General features: G+C 50.4%; 8 protein-coding genes across 8 annotated transcripts; 1 reads left to right on the top strand and 7 right to left on the bottom strand.

Annotated features, from left to right (window-relative positions):
- Nucleotides 1-323: 323 nt before the first annotated feature.
- APUU_21736S (Tim17/Tim22/Tim23/Pmp24 family protein) lies at nucleotides 324-1,317 on the bottom strand (the record flags this gene model as incomplete). Its single annotated transcript, XM_041700522.1, has 6 exons — nucleotides 324-381; nucleotides 447-670; nucleotides 734-947; nucleotides 1,020-1,046; nucleotides 1,120-1,235; nucleotides 1,303-1,317. 6 exons carry the CDS (start codon nucleotides 1,315-1,317, stop codon nucleotides 324-326), a joined length of 654 nt encoding a protein of 217 aa, XP_041553498.1.
- Nucleotides 1,318-1,724: 407 nt separating this feature from the next.
- RPF2 (rRNA-binding ribosome biosynthesis protein RPF2) lies at nucleotides 1,725-2,832 on the bottom strand (the record flags this gene model as incomplete). The annotated part of the gene is made up of 2 exons (XM_041700521.1): nucleotides 1,725-2,709; nucleotides 2,819-2,832. The coding sequence occupies 2 exons, from the start codon at nucleotides 2,830-2,832 to the stop codon at nucleotides 1,725-1,727; spliced, it is 999 nt and encodes a 332-aa protein (XP_041553497.1).
- A 243-nt stretch (nucleotides 2,833-3,075) lies between these two features.
- Nucleotides 3,076-6,417, bottom strand: VAS1_2 (valine--tRNA ligase; the record flags this gene model as incomplete). Its single annotated transcript, XM_041700520.1, has 4 exons — nucleotides 3,076-4,082; nucleotides 4,142-6,148; nucleotides 6,216-6,320; nucleotides 6,387-6,417. 4 exons carry the CDS (start codon nucleotides 6,415-6,417, stop codon nucleotides 3,076-3,078), a joined length of 3,150 nt encoding a protein of 1,049 aa, XP_041553496.1.
- A 1,194-nt stretch (nucleotides 6,418-7,611) lies between these two features.
- CKA1 (casein kinase II subunit alpha/alpha') lies at nucleotides 7,612-8,799 on the bottom strand (the record flags this gene model as incomplete). Its single annotated transcript, XM_041700518.1, has 4 exons — nucleotides 7,612-7,704; nucleotides 7,760-8,179; nucleotides 8,229-8,602; nucleotides 8,685-8,799. 4 exons carry the CDS (start codon nucleotides 8,797-8,799, stop codon nucleotides 7,612-7,614), a joined length of 1,002 nt encoding a protein of 333 aa, XP_041553495.1.
- A 488-nt stretch (nucleotides 8,800-9,287) lies between these two features.
- On the top strand, nucleotides 9,288-10,327 carry APUU_21732A (ribonuclease P subunit p30 family protein; the record flags this gene model as incomplete). The annotated part of the gene is made up of 2 exons (XM_041700517.1): nucleotides 9,288-9,363; nucleotides 9,468-10,327. 2 exons carry the CDS (start codon nucleotides 9,288-9,290, stop codon nucleotides 10,325-10,327), a joined length of 936 nt encoding a protein of 311 aa, XP_041553494.1.
- Nucleotides 10,328-11,179: 852 nt separating this feature from the next.
- On the bottom strand, nucleotides 11,180-13,265 carry APUU_21731S (uncharacterized protein; the record flags this gene model as incomplete). The annotated part of the gene is made up of 2 exons (XM_041700516.1): nucleotides 11,180-11,672; nucleotides 11,734-13,265. 2 exons carry the CDS (start codon nucleotides 13,263-13,265, stop codon nucleotides 11,180-11,182), a joined length of 2,025 nt encoding a protein of 674 aa, XP_041553493.1.
- Nucleotides 13,266-13,986: 721 nt separating this feature from the next.
- On the bottom strand, nucleotides 13,987-15,195 carry APUU_21730S (DUF3431 domain-containing protein; the record flags this gene model as incomplete). Its single annotated transcript, XM_041700515.1, has 1 exon — nucleotides 13,987-15,195. One exon carries the CDS (start codon nucleotides 15,193-15,195, stop codon nucleotides 13,987-13,989), a length of 1,209 nt encoding a protein of 402 aa, XP_041553492.1.
- A 1,095-nt stretch (nucleotides 15,196-16,290) lies between these two features.
- hrdA (E3 ubiquitin-protein ligase HRD1) lies at nucleotides 16,291-18,739 on the bottom strand (the record flags this gene model as incomplete). Its single annotated transcript, XM_041700514.1, has 3 exons — nucleotides 16,291-18,489; nucleotides 18,555-18,659; nucleotides 18,716-18,739. 3 exons carry the CDS (start codon nucleotides 18,737-18,739, stop codon nucleotides 16,291-16,293), a joined length of 2,328 nt encoding a protein of 775 aa, XP_041553491.1.
- Nucleotides 18,740-19,130: the final 391 nt, after the last annotated feature.

The raw sequence follows: 19,130 nt of genomic DNA, 5'->3' as shown, positions 1-19,130 counted from the left end.
TATACGCTTCATATTCATTGATATGGATTTATTGTATTGCCATTCTATCCATCAACCTGCCAGAGGGTGGGGGGCTCTGAATAATATCCATAGATGTTTCAGGACGCGGCCACCTTGGCCGTCCCCGGTTTAAAATATGGAACGGTGTAACAATTATACAGGATAACTTGAAACCGAGAACGAGTAGTACGGATCGGAGCCCAAGAAAACAATATGCGCCGATTCTATACGCCTTGCCCGTAGTAGTAGAGAAAAAAAAGGAGAATAGCCCTAAGACTAAAAGAGTTATAGCACCAAGCGCAAACGTGACAAGTCGAAATCGTCTATTTGTTGTGGACTAGCAAGTTACGGAATGAGTCCCAGTGATCTGAGTCGGCATATCTGAGAGCGGAGTTAGTAAGAAACGACCATTGCATGCGAGAGAAGTGGAATGAGTAGTGACATACATGTAAACCATGCTGCTCCGTAGACTCGACATCAATGTCTCCGGGTGCCAGCGGAAGAGGTACATGACAAGCGCCCAGCTGACGGAAGCGAAAACAGCCCAGGCATTGTTTTCGATATGTTTCCGCCCTTCAGGGCCCATGAGATCTGAGAGAGGGTGCGCGCCAGGTTGAACGGAGAGCTTGGCGAAGCCGAGGACGACACGCGCGAAGATATAGATCACAATCTATGGAGCGTTAACAAATTATTCTCATAAATTCCAAACCACCCGGTATGCAATGCAACGTACCTGTTGCGTGACACTTGATTTATGTCGGCCAAAGACCGCATAACCTCCCATCAACCCCGCAAAGAAACTATCGTATTGCCCCTCTTTCCCGACACCAGCAGGATTGATATTGCGCAAAACAATCATAGAGCTTTTGTATATAAGGCAGAATACGGCGAGATTTCGGGCATGCTGTCGTGTAGCATTGAGTACTAGCTTGACCTTTTCCCGTATGCTAGATGACGTATGTTAGTGTATATTGCCGAGACCCCGTAGTCTGGGGTATATTTCATGCAGGAAGCCTCACGTTCCAGAGCGGAATAGGAATATCATGCTATGTTAAAAGCCATTTGTGTTAGCGCAACCGAAATCCAGTAGTATCGGGACCGTCATCACGTAGTACATACACCAGAGCATGCGGAAACCGCACTTTAGCACCGTAGACCGCGCCATTGCGAATACCCTTTAGCAACGACAATAGCGGAGCGAGATCCGGGTTTGTAACGAGGGCGTCCAGCCGCGACTTGAATAGCGATTAGCATTACTGTGGCTCGTCAACAAAACAAAAACAGATCGCATGAATACCCTACCACGAGAGCATCCATAGCCGTGTACTGTTAGCGGATAACCTCGGCAGACTGAGTCGGAGCTGCGGCAGGTTCGAGTTCAGTTGCACCAGCGGATGGAGCTTGGGACAACAGGGAGCATCGGGGGACGTAGAAGGTCGGAGTAGCGACCGGGAAAACGGAGGAGCTCTTTTTAAGGGTGAGAGACGAAGATAGGACTCGGCGTTGCGGGCGGCATCTTGCAGCAGTTTTGTATCCGCGCTGGGAGCGAAAAGATCCTCGGCATGTGAGCTGCTGCCGAGTCGACCACAAAACGTCATGTCACGTGTTTCATTTACTCTATACTATGGAGTAACTATGGACTGACACCGATAACGCCTAGAAACAAGCCAGAAGAGACAATACTTTAGTAGACTATATCCATCGCCCGCGCCCTGCCCTTCCCTTCATTCGTGTCGGGCCCGTTTTGGCGCCTCGTCGTCCGAAACCTCGTCCACGTCCATCAGATCCGCATCTCCGGCCTCCTCGTCGGACTCAACGCCGGCTCTCCGCTTCAAACCCTTCATCTTCCTCGTCTGCAATCCACCCAGATCCTGCTTATCCAGATGCACCCGACCGACCTTATCACCGATCAAGTCAATGCCAATATTCTTCTTGTTCTTGATCTCCTCGTTCGGTCTCTTGCCCTGCTTCATAGCCTCCTTCAGAACATCGCGAGGAGCCTCTTGAATACGTCCGAGCTTGAAGTCAAACTTGGGTCCAATCTCCTCCAACTCCACGCGGGGCAGCTTATGCCCACTCCGCTTGGTGACGATCTTGTACCACCGTAGATGAATCACAGGCGCCAAACCCGCCGTAGGCTCTTCCGCGCCAACCATCAGTGCATATTGTAGCCCCTCAACATCGATTTTGTCGCTGGTGTCGCCCTTGAACAGATCCACAAGCATGCTCTTCACCATCGCATGCGTTGTGGACGTCGTATCCTCCCACGCACTGCCCGAAAATAGCATCAACGGCCGGAGCCCGACACCGACGTGCATAGCGAGCCTGTTCATCTCGGGAATCTCCTCGCCGTCGGGGTTAGGGAGGAGTAACAGTTCGCACATGTCGAGAACCTTGGTGTCGAAAATGCGTACAAGCGTCAAGCAATTAGGCCGTTTCTTGTTGCTACTACCGAAAGCAACAATACCGCAGTCGTTCTTGTTGGCAAGGAATTCAATGCTCTCGACGTTCTCGAATGGGTGAATGTTCTCATTTTTCTTGTGGAAGAGGACTGAGTGAGGTGTGGTGAGGGAGTGGAAGGTCTTGAGGACGGTGTGGAGAGGCGCTGGGCATTTTGACCCGTGGAGTATCAGAGCGCGCTTTGCACCTTCGATGAGTTGAGGCTCCTTGGCCTTGAGGATGCGCGCTGTGCGCGGGTTCTTGGGCTTTCTGCGGCAGAGATTTTCGTCAGTGGAAGGTTGGGTCGAGTGTATCGCACACGGTAGGGAAGATAATGATAAGACAAAAATCCTACATAGAGCAGTTTCAATTTACTTACACTTCTCGGAGCATTTTAATGAGCCCAAAATATATTGTATGGGTGAAGGTTGGTGATATCGGAAGCTGGTGCTGGTTCCTGTAAAATCGTTGGAAAAGTTTTGGCGGATGGGTCTTGGCATCGCTTATCGATAAAAGATACTAAACTTTAAATATCTCCACGACACAGCTTTGAATAAGATAATTGCAAGGGAATTTTCATATAATAATGAAGGAGATTCGTGTTTTATATTCAATAATTTAAAAATTTAATCCTACCTACTCCAGTCGCAGCTTTTCGAATTCACGAATTTGCTCCTCTAACCGAGCAACCTCGCTTTCCGCATCCCGGAGTTTCTTCTCTTCATGCTCACGCACCTCAGGCTTCGCCTTCTCCTTCCATCCAGCGCCGCTGATCAGATTAGTCTGGCGACGCACAGCCTCCTGCGCCTTGTTTAAGCTGGCTTTCCCTTTTTCTTCTTGTTCAAGGGCTACTTCTTTGGACACGCGAAGATAGACAGCAGCCTGGGAACCAACAGCGGCGACCACGCAGCCGGATGGACGGGTGGTGTTCTCCGGTCCTAGAACACTAAGCTCACCGAGTGTTTTACCACCGAGGGACTTGACGATATGCAGTTCATCCGAGACGGTCTTGAAGCTGGTCGGGTCGTATGTCTGTACGATGATATCGCCCTTGGTCTTAACATCGTATTGGGCAAGAATCGATCGAACGGCCTTTGAGGTATTAAGAATGAGCTCGTAAGCAGTCTCAGCCGTAGAGTCATCAAATTCTGCCTTGTACTCGGGGAACCTGGCCTTCATTATTGAAATAGTGTTGTCATCAGGACGGCGAGGAAGGCGCTGCCATAATTCTTCGGTGACGAAAGGCATGATGGGATGGATCATGGTCAAAGCGCCCTCCAAAGCTGTATATAGAGTCTCTTTCGCAGATTGTTGCACTTCCTGTGGCAGCTCGGGAGCCAGGAGAGACTTGGAGTTCTCAATGAACACGTCGCAGAGCTGGCTGTACCAGTATTGGTAGATTGTGGAAGCAGCAACAGAGAAGTCACGATCCTCCAGTGCCGTGTTTACCTCTTTGGCGGCAGTGTTGAACTTGTGCAGAATCCAGCGTTCGGAAAGAGATTCCTTCCCGGTCTTTGATGCTGTTGCCTGAGGCTTGAAGTCATCACCAAGCTTGCCCAGAACGTACTTAGTGGCCTGGTAGATCTTGTTACAGAATCGACGGTATCCGTGAATGACCTGGACGTCGAATGCAATATCACCTCCTACAACAAAGTGATTAGCAACGCGGTCAATGTGTAAAATATTATTCGGGTAAACGTACCACCAGTCGTGTAAGACACAAGCGAGAAACGAAGAGCATCAGCGCCGCACTCCGGAATACCCTTAGGGAATGCCTTCTTTTGATACTTGGTAGCGGTAGCAACCTCCTTGTCGGCAAGGTTTCCAACAAGGAGTTTAGCATGAAGATCATCCAGCTTGATACCCTCCATAACATCCAAAGGATCAATAACATTGCCAAGGGACTTCGACATCTTACGTCCCTCAGAATCCCGAATCAAGGAATGACAGTACACCTCCTTGAATGGAACCTTGCCAGTCATCTTAATACCTAGCATGATCATTCTCGCGACCCAGAAGAAAAGAATATCCCAGCCGGTTTCAAGAACAGATGTAGGATACAGCTTCTCAAAGTCGTGAGTTTGACGAGGCCAGCCAAGAGTGGAGAATGGCCACAGTCCTGAAGAGAACCAAGTGTCTAGCACATCCTCATCTCTCTTGAGAGTAAACTTCTTGCCAGGGAACTTGGCTTCAGCCTTCTTCTGAGCCTCCTCTTCATTGCGGCCGGTGATCCAGAGGTTGCCATCGCTATCATCGCCTTCTTCACCCTCAATCTGCACAAAGTAGGCCGGTGCTTGGTGACCCCACCAAAGTTGTCGGGACAAGCACCAGTCATTGATGCCCCGTAACCAGCGGAAATAGCTCTTTTCGGCTGACTCGGGTCTGATGATGATATCGCCATTTTCAACTGCCTTAATGGCGGGTTCAGCAAGGCTCTCCATCTTCATCCACCACTGAGGCTTGAGAATGGGCTCAATGACATCATTTGACTTCGCACAACGAGGGATCTTCATGGGGTTGTTCTCCCACTTCACATACAACCCCTTCTCTTTCAACATGTCGACGACCTTGTACCGAGCATCGAAGCGCTTCATGCCAGTGAATGGGCCAGCGTTCTTGTTAAAGGTGCCATCGTCGTTGAGGACAGAAATGAAATCAAGGTTATGGGCCTTTCCACGGTTGAAATCGTTAAAGTCATGAGCCGGAGTAATCTTCACGGCACCAGTACCGAATTCGGGGTCCACCTCGGGGTCAGCAACGATGGGGAGTAATCGGTCAATGAAGGGGTGACGAGCAGATTTGCCAACCAAATGCTTGTAGCGCTTGTCTTCAGGGTGGACGGCAATACCGCTATCACCAATCATGGTCTCAGGACGGGTTGTAGCGATTTCTATTCTCTGGTTCGTACCATCAATTTCGTAGCAGAAGTGAGTCAAAACACCGAACTCAACCTTCTTCTCATACCCGGGGACATCAAGCAGTGTACGTCCTTCAACCTCCTTGTTTTCGACCTCGAGGTTGGACAGAGAAGTGTTGAGAGCCACACACCAGTTAACGAGGCGGTTAGCACGGTAGATAACGCCCTCCTCGTGGAGACGAACAAAAGTTTCAGTAACAGCCGCGGACAGATTGTCGTCCATGGTGAAAGCCTCTCGAGTCCAATCAAATGAGCCTCCTACTCTGCGCAGAGCATTGCCGATGTTGCCATGGTACTCGTGCTTCCAATCCCAAACCCTGTCTAAAAATTCTTTACGGCCCAAATCGTGGCGTGTCTTCTTTTCCTTCTTCCACAGCATTTTCTCAACCACGCTCTGTGTTGAGATACCGGCATGGTCCATGCCAGGGAGCCACAGGGTAGTTTTACCCTTCATGCGCTGCCAACGGATCATGGTATCTTGGAGAGCATTTGTGAGCGCGTGGCCCATGTGCAGTGATCCAGTGACGTTTGGAGGAGGAATTGGGATAACGAAGTAGCCTTCCGGCCTGACGTTGCCATCAGGGCCGAATTCAGGCTTGAAAAGGTCACGCTCCTCCCACCATTGGTATCGCCCAGCCTCAATAACCTTGGGATCGTATGCATCGGTTGTCTTGTCCTTCTCGACCTTGTTGACCTTCTTTTCTGCTTTGGGGGCGCCGGGTTTAGCTGCGGCCTTTGCCTGTTTCTCTTGGAACTTCTTCAACTTCTCCGCCTTCTTGCGTTCTCGTTCCACTATTCCAGACGCAACCATAGTCAGTAATCTGTGGTCACAAACAACTAAGTTCGGGAGGAGACCTACGTTCTTTCTCGCTCTTCACCTTGGGCGCGCCTGCATCCTGGCCGGCGTTCTGCTGATCATTGGCCTGAGGAGGGGCATCCACCTTGGGGCCTGTCGGCTCACCAGCTGTCAAAAGAGAAAATAATTAGCCACTGGATTTGACAACGGCGTGTCACTTGGGCAAAAGCCAACCTGGATTCATGGAAGCGGAGTCTTGAGCCATTCTGGAAAATGGTCGGTAGATTGAAGGAGCAAGTCTCCTAGGCGCCGCTCGCGCCACGAATAGTCGAGTAAGTATCTTGACCGCCGATGACTCAAACGGTGACAAAGGGTAAGGAGGGGGAGGGGTCGGAGGTTGTGGGAAATGCGGGCAAATTAAATTTCCCAGGCGCAGAACAGGGAGCGGAACGAATCAAGTCTGGCAATGCGGGGCCCTGCAAGACTCCGCGGTAGCAGTACGATTGGAGGAGAATTGCGATTGATATAAAAGGGACGAACTATTAAATCATGTCAAAAAAAAAAGAAGAAACGCGGCTCAATGGATGCGAGCTATTCTTTTGCACTCTCGTCTTGTAGCGAAATGAGAGGCGCAATAAAAGTTCCGCAGGCCAAAGCTTGTGCACGTGACTTGTACTGTATATAGTCTGAAGCAAATTAAATACTCTTTTTTTTTTTGAATTTGGGTGCTAGTCTTTCTATCAACGCCAAAGCATATGAGCAGAAGAGGAGCATGATAATTTCATCAAATCATGAGTGTATTATATGGCCGCCAAACTAACCCCACGCCTTTCAATGATCATAAAGTGTGTATGAACGTCCGGACAACTGCAATAAAACCACAAGGGGAAAATGCGAAACAGGAGAGGAATAATGAGGGTTCGAAGACGAAGAGAGGAGGGTGTAGAGTCGAAACAGTAGGTGGGATTCCATCAACACCAGTCAAAACTATTCACGTGGAGACAGGGTAATGAAAACAGACGCAAGCCCATCATGAAGAAAATTCGATTGCGCAAAATACACATGGAAACGATGCCCCAGCCCCATTGTACCACACGAATTGCCACACGCTCAATGCGCCAAGAGTAAAGGGCTGAAATGGGTTCAGTGCCCAACATATAGTATGTAAGTGAATGTCATTTATTCGGTCGTTGTCGTTGTCGTCGTCTCCGTACGTTTCCGTCAGTCGTTGAGCCCCGGCATTTTCATTTAACCAGCATAACTTAAGCTTGAAGGGTCGCACCACCATACTGTGAATATTCGCAGATAACTTGTCTCTCCGATGCACATGGACCGAACTCAGAATATTGTACCAAGATGCCTTTAGGGTTGTCATAGAATGAACGTAGCCATAGGGAGTAGACTAGGCAGCGAGGCATTACTGGAGCAAGACAACGTCGTCGGCGATCCGGGAAGTGACTCATGAGGACGTGTTGCTTCGGGTAGCCGTCTCCTCAGCCCGGATCTGTGCAAAATAAGGATGCGCCATGGCTTCCTGGGCAGTAAGGCGTTCCTGTTAGAATGTCAGTGGGGAGAATTTTACTAAGATCTTGTAGTTGGGATCTTACAGCATGGTCATAACGTAACAGTTTGTCCAAGAAATCTATCGCTTCTTCGCTGATAAAGCGCTGGTTCTCCGAGTTGACGAACGACTGCCAAGGCTTGCGGGGGAAGCGAGAGAGGATTTCGTCATACTGAGGATCAAGCTCGATCTCATATTTGTCCAGATATTCAAATAATTCCTCGGTCCCCAGGACCTTGGCGATCTTCACCAGTTGATCGGAGTTGCTGTTTCCATGAAAGAATGGCTCCTTGCGGAAAATCATGGAAGCAAACATAGCGCCGAGCGACCACATATCCAAGGAGTAATCATATTCTTGGAAATCGACCAGTAATTCGGGTCCTTTGAAGTACCGCGACGCGACTCGCACGTTATATTCCGTTCCTTTGTGGTAGAACTCGGCGAGACCCCAGTCAATTAGGCGGAGCTAAAAAGAGTCAGAGAAGATTTCTTATCGGCATAGAGAATCACAAAACCTTTCGCTTCTCATGGTCAATCATAACGTTATGAGGCTTCACATCCCGATGCATGATTCCTTTGCTGTGGCAGAAATCCAGAGCCTTCAAAAGCTCATAGACATAGAAACGAACATCATAGTCCGAGAAACGCGGGTAAAGCGTCCGGAAATCGGTATTGTTAACGTATTCAAAGACCAGACTAGGCGTCTTGCTTTGATTATCGCGGACAACATCGAGCAAGGCTACCACGTTTGGCCCACCTGCCAGGTTCTGGAGGATCTTGATCTCACGCTTGATCTTCTTCTTCTTGACGGGTTTAAGGACCTTGATAACACATTTCTGGTAGTTCACAACATTAATGCCTTCAAATACTTCCGAGTATTTTCCGCGGCCTATAAAGCCAGGAAATTAGCATGTCTAGTGTCCAGCGCAAGACTCTAGCGATACCGGAGGTTGCGAAATGAGGGTACTAACCGATTTTACGGACCACCTCGTAGTTCTCAAGAACGCCCCAGGAGATATTCACGCTGTCGTAGTCCCAGTAGGACCGTGGCATGTGCTTATTGACATCAGCGTAGACGCGCGCCATGGTGATGGCGGCTGAAAAGCAACGTGGGAATCAAGCCCACAATTGGATATTGAGACTGGTGAAAAGCGGCGGGGTTGGTGGGACAGTGCGTTGAACTGGCCGGAGATTGCGCGAAAAGCAGTACAAATTGAAGAGACAGACAGCAACAGCTTTGGGGATAATGGCAGACTGAGCGATTTGTTAAGAGGCAGCCGTGCTATTGCCCTGAACAGCCACTGGACAGAAACCTGTTGGGCTCTTTCAACCTATTCTGCTGATAATGCAGATTGGCCCAGAAGTGCCGCTCCGCCTTGCGAGTCACGGGATCAGTGACTTCCTCGGACCCGAAGAGGCTAGACCGGCTTTTTCCGGATTAATATTGATGCGGATGATTTTGGCTTTCCTTTCTGGGACAGTTCGAGCGAGCTTTACTTTCTTCCTCATCGCTGGAGGACCAGGAGACGATAATTGCGGCTGGTGCTGGGCCTTTAAAGCTCTGACTATTTGCGATGTTCTATGACCTGAACGTACCCTACAGCCCAGGTGATCCTGAGGCCTCCGCAACGCTCAGCTTCCTTGCCGAATGTATGTCACTTTTTCTTTTTCCTTACCCACGCCCGAGGCCACACGACCTGCGGGCTATTTTCTAGATTTAATATGGGCACATGAAGAGCTAACCTGACAAATAGTGGGCTACACAACGGTCGCTCTTTCGCAGACGATTACCGGAAAACTTCCCCCAAATCCTACACCCCCGGCGCTTCCCAGCGACATTCCGAAAGGCCTTTCAGTCCTCACGCGCCTCAACTTGCCCCTCTCCGATCCCGCACAGAATCAGCGCCTCACCAGCATAGCTCAAGCCTACGACTTGGTCGCCCTACGCCCAAGTAACGAGAAAGCGTTATTGAATGCATGTACAAATGCGGAATGCGATATCATTTCCCTGGACCTGTCCGTCAGGCATCCCTATCACTTCAAGTTTAAGATGCTCTCGGCTGCCATCGCACGCGGTATCCGCTTTGAGATATGCTACGGACCGGGAATCACAGGAAGTGGACTAGAGCCACGCCGGAATCTCATCGGTAACGCAATGTCCTTGATTCGCGCAACCCGCGGGCGGGGCATCATAGTGTCAAGTGAGGCCAAGAAAGCATTAGGCGTGCGGGCTCCGTTCGATGTGGTCAATCTAGCATGCGTGTGGGGCCTGTCACAGGAGCTCGGTAAAGAGGCGATCTGCGCAGAATCACGAAAAGTCGTCGCTCTAGCCCAGCTAAAGCGAACCAGCTGGCGCGGTATTATCGATGTTGTTGATGGCGGACAAATACCTCCCCCGAAGTCAAATGCTCCCGCAGTTGGCACGAGTGGCAGTGGATCCAAGTCTAAGACAGAGAGTAACGGCGACAACTTGAAAAGGAAGGCATCGGTTGGTGCGGAGCCAGTCGCAGACGCAGCCGATAAGCCTCTTTCTAAGCGCGAGATGAAACGTCGATCCAAGAAAGCTCGATTAGAGGCAGCCCTAGGAGGTTCTGATGCATCCCCAGCAACTTGAAGGACATATTTAAACCATATGTTCCACTCATAACAACTTGAAAAGGGCTCGAGCGGTTCTATCTATCAATTCCACGTCCGTGGTGAAACAGCTCACACCCGCCTAAACAGTGGCTAAGCAAGAGCAATATTGATTGGACTTGCAGCCCTCGGCTATTATTGTTACAACTTAGTCAACTATACATGCCATCTCTATAAAAGCCCGGGCGAGCCTCAAGACCAGAAGACCCGCAAGGTTGGAGGACCAGCTACCCAGCTTGCCTCTAATCCCGGCCAATTCTTCCTGGGGCGCAGCATCGCCAATGCGGAGTCTTGCCATGTTATCGCGCAGAGAACGTCGCAACAGAGCGACGAACCCGAAGCTTCGAGCACTCTTGGCGTACACCGAGATAGAGAGGGACAGGGGTATATTAATTGACCTAGGACATTTCTACCGCGTATAAAACCCTTCGATTCTCTCAGAAAGAATAAAAAAAAAAATTTTTATGTAATTGTGACCAATACCAATTCGTATGAAATCGAGCAGATTTGATAGGAATCTGGAGACGTCTAGCATATCATCTCTTTCACGCATGCGTAGGCCGACATGCCAAAATAATAGTTGAGAAAGAAAATATGTACATAACAAGAATAAAAAGCATAGGATGCACAAAGACCTCTGGACTCAGAATGAAGCAACTCCGACATCTTGCCATTCCAGGTGAAGTGGGGCCCGCTTCCAAGTTGGATACAAGGACGAAAGCATAGAGAATATAAAAGACAAGGGGAACTAGAATAATCTTGTTTTAATAGAAAATTGAAATGGGTATAAATGTAAGCTTTACACGAAGATAATATGTTTGGCAAAAGTCCGCTATGAATTCTCGATGTCAACGAGAACCTTCAACTCGCCATCCATCCAGTCAACCTTCTCCGCCGCCAGTAGAGCTAGAGTCCAGTCACCGTCATTCTCCACAGTGGTGAGTCCTTCTGGCAGCCAAACTCTAAATTTCCATCCGATGGATGCATTCCAGGCATTGGGGTCCGCGTCAGGATCCGATGGAATACCGGGGAGTTCACCAGCAAATTTATGGGACAGAAGTTGTTTCGCATTTGCAATACCAGGACACTGGCTGGCGGGTAGATCGAAAGAGGGAAGAATACGCTTTCCGCTCTGTAGTATGTTTATTCGTAGATGGAGAGGTGATGTAGTAGGGGGGTTTGTGCTAGGAGTGTCGGTTGAACTTGAGAAGGTCAGGGGTGGCATAGGTTGAGTTTGAGGCAGTGGCGTATGGTTTTGGACGCCTTGCTTCGCAGCTATGTTATCTCGAATAACACGCGATACATCGCGCGTAATGCTGCTTGCACTGGAGAAATAACAAAGTTAGTGGTGATTTGATATACAAAATCGGCATGATTCAAACTTACAATTCGTTCCTGGCAGGACGTTCCGCAGCTCCACCGATGCGCCACCGTAAATCTGAGGTGCTGTCTGAATTGAGAATGCGTCCTACATTGTCGTCTTCACAGTCTGGGGTACAGTTGCAGTCTCCACTGTGAACGATTTGATAATGACTATCAACTGCCGCCACAAGACCCCGCCAATCCCCTAGTTGCAATCCAGAAAGGGACCATAAATTGTCAAGTTCGTAGTCTTGGTTATATGTATCATACGACTTGGAAATTGAATTCCAATCGTTGGCATAACCGTCGAGGAAAAGGTCAGTAAGACCCAAGTCTGTGGGCTGCACAGTTGACTCCGCGTGAGGAGGCGGCGCCGGTGGAGGGTGCTGAACTGAGCTATATCCCTCCGGAAGCTGGTGATGCGCCTGCATCTGAAGGTGATCGTCGGACGGGAATCTAGGCGGGCTAGCGCTGTGAAAATCTTGGATGCTGTCTTCTGTCTTACGCCTTCTTCGTGTGTCGGGGCCGCCCTTTCTGGTTTCGACAGCATATTGTCGTTGGCGTTCATTCGTGACCATGCGCCTCAATAACGGGATAACGAGCGCGATTATCTTCTGCTGGTCTCTAGGCCAGACGTATGTTCGGGGTGGCATGCCCTCGTTAACCACGTGCTCACCGAAAAATCGCGGACCATTGCCCTCAACCTCGAGGAAGTGGCGCACACAGTTCCATAATCGTAGTTTGACCATCTCCGTATCTCCTTTCCCACGTTGACCCACGCAATCACGGCGCTCTGGGTGTCTATCATCCAACATGTATCCTTTGGCTGCTGCCTGTAAATGCAAGAAATTCTCCGGCGATAGCTCAAGCGACGTGAACATTTTTGACATCGGCGGCCGCGTATACTTCTTGTTGGTTGAAGTTTGCCGAAACAGCGCCGCTGCAGAGTGCAAGCCAACAGCCCGCGCATCCGCAAGCGATTGTGGTGGAGTATTGCGAATCTCCAGGTCGTCGCCACCGTAAGGATTCGCATGATGACTGACATGTTGAGGCTGATGTTGATGTTGCGGTTGACCCTGGTTCGAGCCAAGTCCGGCACTTGCAGCAGCTAAAGCCGGATCAAGTGCATCCTCGTTTCTTTTTCGCTTCTTCGTTGCCGTCCGAACCAATCCCGATGATTGGTTGTGTTCATTGCCAGACGCTGACCCGGGACCGCGGTATTGTCGCCCGCTAGCCATCCCCGCGTAACCCCCATCACCAAAACCATCATCCTCTAATTGCATATCAGCCGCATAGCCCTCGAGGTGGTGCTGGTTCCCGGCTGCGCCAGCTGCTGCAGCAACCGCGGCCGCGGCTGCCCACTCGGACACATCTTGATCCGCCGCCGCCGTAGCTGCTTCTACCAATCCAGCAAGCTGATTCTCGCTCGGCGCATACCCACTTGTCGCGATGTGTGTGCTCTGATCCGTATTTGAGGAAGCCGGTGGTTGATTACTGGTGAATTCGCCGGATGTGGCTTGAGGGTGTTGCTGATTCGAAGGTGCTGTAGACGTCATGACGATCGCGGTTTTTTTGAAGAAATGCCAGTGTCGCGACGCGTTACCGTTTAAAATATTTAGCGAAACCAATCGTTCAAAGGTTATCGCAGGCACCCTACTCGGTCAGTGCGCGAAAGCTAATACCGACTCCGATATACGAACACCTGTGGATGGATGACACGTCCGCGCCGGCTATTTAGGCCCTCCAGGGGCGAGAGAAGGTGCCTATGCCGTCGCCGTTCGACAGACCTAGAGTATACCTCGCTATCTGAGGGTTTTCAGCTGTATATCGAGGTATGGAGATTCGGAGAGCCGTGATAGTTCGATCAATCAGATAGCGCGATGAGGCTGTTTGCGTAGTTTGGAGGAAGGACAGACAGTGCAAACTTTTTGGCATTTGCCCCGATGAATGGAGCTCCGCCGCTTCTGCGTAATGGGGAAAGTCGGTCCGTGTTATGCACGTGACAATAGCACACGTCATTAGTCATTTCCATAGTACGTATGTATGGATAAACTGCTTAAATCGGAGGAAGCATGTTTTTTTCTTCAAGGTCAATCGTTTTATTTCAAATAATCAATTTGGAGCCTGCCAAACTCTGGACTATCTGCAGCAAACGTCGGTATATCCAATGCCAAATGGGCCGTAACACGAAAAGCACATACATAGATCAAGAACGCCAAATTTCCAAACAAGATAGAAATATACAAAAAGCATGCGGAGAGACAAAACTTGTCCCTTTTATGCAATACCCGTTATCTTGTACCGAGAATTGGAGTTCTCTCCACGCAGCGTAGCATTGCGGAACATCTCATCCTTCAGCTCCACCTTTTTCGCGATTAGCTCTTCGAGTTCGATATCGCGTCCCGGTTCGGGAAATTGCAGGTGACTCTTCTGTCCGAGCGTACCACGGCGTCGAGCAGCTTCAACCACGGCGGTTCGACTGTGCCAACGTCTAAGCTCATCCTCGAGGGATTCACGTTCCGAGTCCATGTTTCGAAATGCATCATATTCCCCCCCATCATTGAAGCAGATTCCATACCCGTCACAGAAGCACACGTGTTCTTCCGCGCATACCACGTTCTGGCCTGTAAAAACAACGTGCCAAAGGTATTCCCAGATACGACCTGAGATGAAATCGCTCAGTTCCGTGCGGAGAACCCAGTCTCGGTAAAAGACAAAACGTGCTCGGGGAATGGCGAGAACTCGGTCGCGCGACACAGCAAACTGGGCGCAACATGGCTGAGCGAGCACATCCGGAATAGCGAAGTCCGGAAAGATCTCTCCCCAGGATCTGGCGAGCAGGATTTCCTCCTGTTTGCTCTCGTCTTCTTCTAGAGTCCCTGGATGCATCCAGTCAGGACAACCAGGCCCCCAGCCGCAACGCAAGTTCATGTACCCTTCCCTGATAACTCGCTCTGGGCGCAACCGCTTCAAAACTTCAGCGGAGTTCCCGTCCAGAAGGTCGTCGTTATGCCATGCGAATTGGTGCGAGTGCATGAATGCAATTATGTCCGGTAGTTGGTCGTAATGTTCGATGAGGTAGCTCAAATAGACCATTACCTCGTGTCCTTTATTCTTTGGTGGATGCAGAGGTGCAGAAGGGTCGTCAACGACGTATATAGCGGTTTCCCAGCCTGGAATCTCGGAGTCCATCCATGAGACATCCTCATAACTTGTTCGCGGCACCACCAGTGTTTTTGTGTACTCGTAATCATCGGGCCTGACAGCTCCCGGGCTAAATTTAGGGCGAGGAGCGTACGGCACCTTCGGTACTTCACTGATATTGAAACGGCCGTACGGAGTTGGCGATGGCTTAATTGCAAGCTCACCTAAACCAACAGCTTGTGACATTTCCCTCCATTGTTTAGAGCAAACATAGAGACCCCATAGGCAGATGAGAAAAAAGCTGAGGCCAATGAGGGGAACGAAGCGCCGCGTTCCCGCCATGAGTCGGATCGAATGTGATGCAGGATAGTGGATAGGCAGGTATGCTAGAGTGAGCATCAAACGGTCAGCACGGCGAGCAATTAATAAATGAGCGACGGTAAATTTCGTCAGTTTGTCTGAGTACAAGCAGTAGAAGCATAATGAGATCCATGCATGCTGAGGGAAAGACACTTCGCGCCATGCTTAGGGTAGCCATGCGACCAAACTTACAACTTTTTTTACTTAAACCGAGCACAATCGACTTGCATTGTCAACCCTGGGAACCGATAAGGGAGATTCAAGCGGTGGCTGTCTCAGGGCAAAGTCGAGGGAAGGAAAGATAGCCTGTTAACGAAGTGTCAAGTGTCCACTGCGCTGTCAACTTGTCAAGCGTGGACGGGACCGGGTGGTTACGCAATGGGCCTGAAACAGGCGCGCTGACGGGGAGCGGGCGTCGGGCGGAGGCGGCGGTGCTGCAACCCTGCGACCGAAATAGAACGAAAGAACTGAAAGTAAATCTGAGCTAAACCCGGGGATTTGACAATATCTGGAGGTTGAAGAGTCGTGTGGAATGTGAATGTAAGTAAATTGTCCACTCAACAGTGCTGCTAGGAATGTTCAACTTGATAATGTCGCTGGGACCACGAGCCTGAGCAGACATTGACAACAACTGCTGAAGGGCTGAAACACAAGACCCAACTCCCACCGCGAGATCAGCACGAACTTACGAAGAGGTCCCGCGGTGTGATTGGATTTTGGGCCAGACGATCCCCCTGATATCCATCCGGCCATTCTGAATCCGCCAATCGATTGGGTCAATGAAGGGGGCGAGGGTCGCACCTAAAAAGGCTTGAGGCAGGGACTACGTAAGACAGTTTTTCTTACTTAAGCCACCCGTAATTCTTATTCCGTCAACCTAGTCTACATCGTATGCCATACTATTTCCCTCCATTAGAAGTCAATCGAGGCGAGACTCGGTCTCCGTGGCAATTGCACTATGCTCGTGGTATATCTTAGTTCATATCTATGTACAGTCAAGCATCCAACAAAAAACCTTGGCCCAGAAAAGGGGAAAACGGAATAGAAGGACGCAGTAGAGGCAGAGTGCAATTTAAGTCATGATCGTGTCTCATCATCTGCTACGTCTTCTACTGTAGCCATTCGCGCCTTTCCCTTGGACGGTGATTCTGATGTCTCGGCTTCAGTCGGTGACTCCCCACCGTGCTCAAGCCTGTGAGGCTCAGCTTGTGTGTTACTTGAAGTAGCTAAACTACCCGCCATTTCGCTCTCCGCACTGAGATCGGTCCAGTGCTGAGAGAGAGGTTCAGTGCTGGGATCTGTTGTGAGTGGGTTGGTTCCCGATCTCCAATTTGGTGGCTCCGAAGGCCGGGGAGTGGATGAGGCCGCGGCATCGTTACTACCACTCAGTCCTTGGCTTTCAGCGTCCGCCGGGAATTGTGAACCGGAGACGTCATCAGACGTCGGTACAGCAGGCGCGGATTCCAGTGAAGTTGGATCCACAATGTCGTTCAACGATCTACTCGATCCTTGTGCGGAGTGGAGAGGAACCAGGGTCCAGCCTTGGGGAAGAGTCAACCCCTCAGGAAGACGGGGGTCTCCGGATCCAATAGACGGTGTACCCGGATCAGAAACAAATTGATTGCGCATGGTGCCGGGTGATGTATGGGGTATGGATAAAGAAGGGCTTTGTGGAATGTTGTTCTGGGTATCTGTTGGTTGGGACTGCAGGGTACGAAGGCGCTGAAGCTCCGTCTGCAATAGCCTAACCAGGTTCAGCTGATCAGCCGTAACGCGCAGGCTATTGATCTCATTTACGATCTGCTGCTCCATCTGTAGTAGCTGGTTTTGCAGGTTGGGCACACTTGACGTGGCCGTCGGTACCCCTTGGGTTGCGGCGGGAGCAGGTGGTGGTTGTGGAGGTCGTCCAAGTCCAAAGCCAAAGCCAATTTGTCTGGCACCAGCAGGATTAGCGTTATTAGCAGGCTGCCAGGGTGCGTTACCCTGATGAATCTGTTGATGGAGGTTGTTGAAAAGATCTCCCCTTCCTGCGCCAAAGCCAATTCTGAACGGGCCGAACTGGTAAATTCGAGCCCTTGGAAGACCATCCGCTGGTCCGTTTCGGTCGACGGGTTGGTTTCCGGGTGGCATATTCTGTCGTTGGCCGGCACCACCGTTCCCTTGGCCTGGATTTACCCCAGCTGCCCCTTGGGTACGAGGAGGCGCGATGACCGGTCGTCTACATGTCGGGCAATTCTGCTGTCTTTCCAGCCAACTTCGGAGGCAAGAGAAATGTAGAATGTGGCCACATGGGAGTTTCTTGGGGCGTAGTCGCTCGGAAACTCGTGCAGCCGGTCCATCTCCAGGTTGCCAGTGAGTCATCTCCTCCCGGCAAATGATGCACACCTCTTCCCTTGCGACTTCCTCAGCGGTGGCGTCTGGGTATCTCTCGTTCATATCACGTGTGGCGTTTCGGTATCGCACGAAATCCATAATTCGCCGGCCAAATGATCGTATGGTGACCACCACATCGCGAAGAATATGGATGGGCAGACCGTAGAAAGTAAAAAGTATAAAAAAGAAAGACAGGTAAACGGTAAGTTTGAGGAAATCGGTGAGAAGATCCAAATAGAAAACCCAGCGTCCTTTTTCCTCCCAGCCGGCGATGTCAAGTTCCATCTCATTGATGTCATTCTCATTCGGTAAATCCGGGGTTGTGGTGTGATCTTCGGATGCCGCGTGCTCCGCTTCAGCCTGCTCGCGAGCAGTCCTGATCTCCTGGCGCCGTTCCTCGACGCGGGTTTTCAACTGTTGGTGATTGACGTAGATTTCTACAAGCGAAATGGAATACCTTGCGGCAGTCGAAGACGAGAGGATTGTCAGCACGGCGAATTCAAAACCAAACATCACCATCATGTCCGGCCGCGCTTGCTCGAGAACGGTGTCGATGCAATATTTCAGCATGAACATGTTGAATAAGACAGATAGTAATAAGGAGACCGCCAATCTGATGTGAAACAGAAAAGGGTTCGCGGGGGGCTGCTGTTCGAGAAACTCCACACGGCCTTCCCCAATCCACCCCCAGACCTTTCCAACAAGCAGAGAAACAAACATAACCAAGAACCAGGCCCCTAGTTCTCCCCGAAATATCGTCATGGCCAAACATGTCTCCGTCACGGCAAACCACGCCTTCTCATAAAGTTGCTCTGTTTCGATGGGCCGGAGGGGGCCATAAAGCAGACGTTGGAGCCAGAAGAGCAGAAATCCAACGGCCAGAAGGCATACATTCGTCAGGATCTAAAGGGGAGCTAGGTCAGATATAAACTCCAAGGGAGGGCAAACGCGGAGATGGGAAAGGTTACCATGAGATTGGCACTGCTCTGAGAGAGATACACGCAAGCAGAATAGAAATTCGCCCTCTGATGAAGCGCTTTCAAAAATACACCACTCGCCAGAGCTACCGAGGCCTAAAGAAAAGTCAGCATAAGCTCGAGAAAAGCATCGTGTGCTCCAAAGCGCATACCCCAGCATAAGCAGCGAACCTCATGATCGCGAGAGAGCGGGCGAGAAGCCCAGAATCATTGACAAAGTCAAGATGTGGGAAGCTGAGGTCACTTCAAATCAAGCATTGACAGGATCCGTCGGTCCTCAAGAAAAGAAAGAAGGGGAATATAATAGGAGAAAGATCGCGTGGATAGTCAAAAGTGAAAGCCCACGGTTCTGGCCGGTCCTGTTCTGGAATCTGGACAGCTATACGGATACAGTTGCCTCCGCCCGTGTCTTACGTCAGCGGGGCCATCGGGTCCGCCGCTGAGATCCTCGACGGCGGAGTAGACATCACTCCTCCTTCAATCTTCACCAGGTTATTCACTCTGTCTTCTTCCTTGGGTAATACACCAAGTAAAGTCGTCCTTTGCCGAGCTCTCTCCCTTTGCATT

The sequence above is a fragment of the Aspergillus puulaauensis genome, chromosome 2 (assembly GCF_016861865.1).
Source record: "Aspergillus puulaauensis MK2 DNA, chromosome 2, nearly complete sequence".
In the NCBI taxonomy this organism is placed as follows: Eukaryota; Fungi; Ascomycota; class Eurotiomycetes; order Eurotiales; family Aspergillaceae; genus Aspergillus; species Aspergillus puulaauensis.
This window is presented reverse-complemented; position numbering and strand designations above follow the sequence as displayed.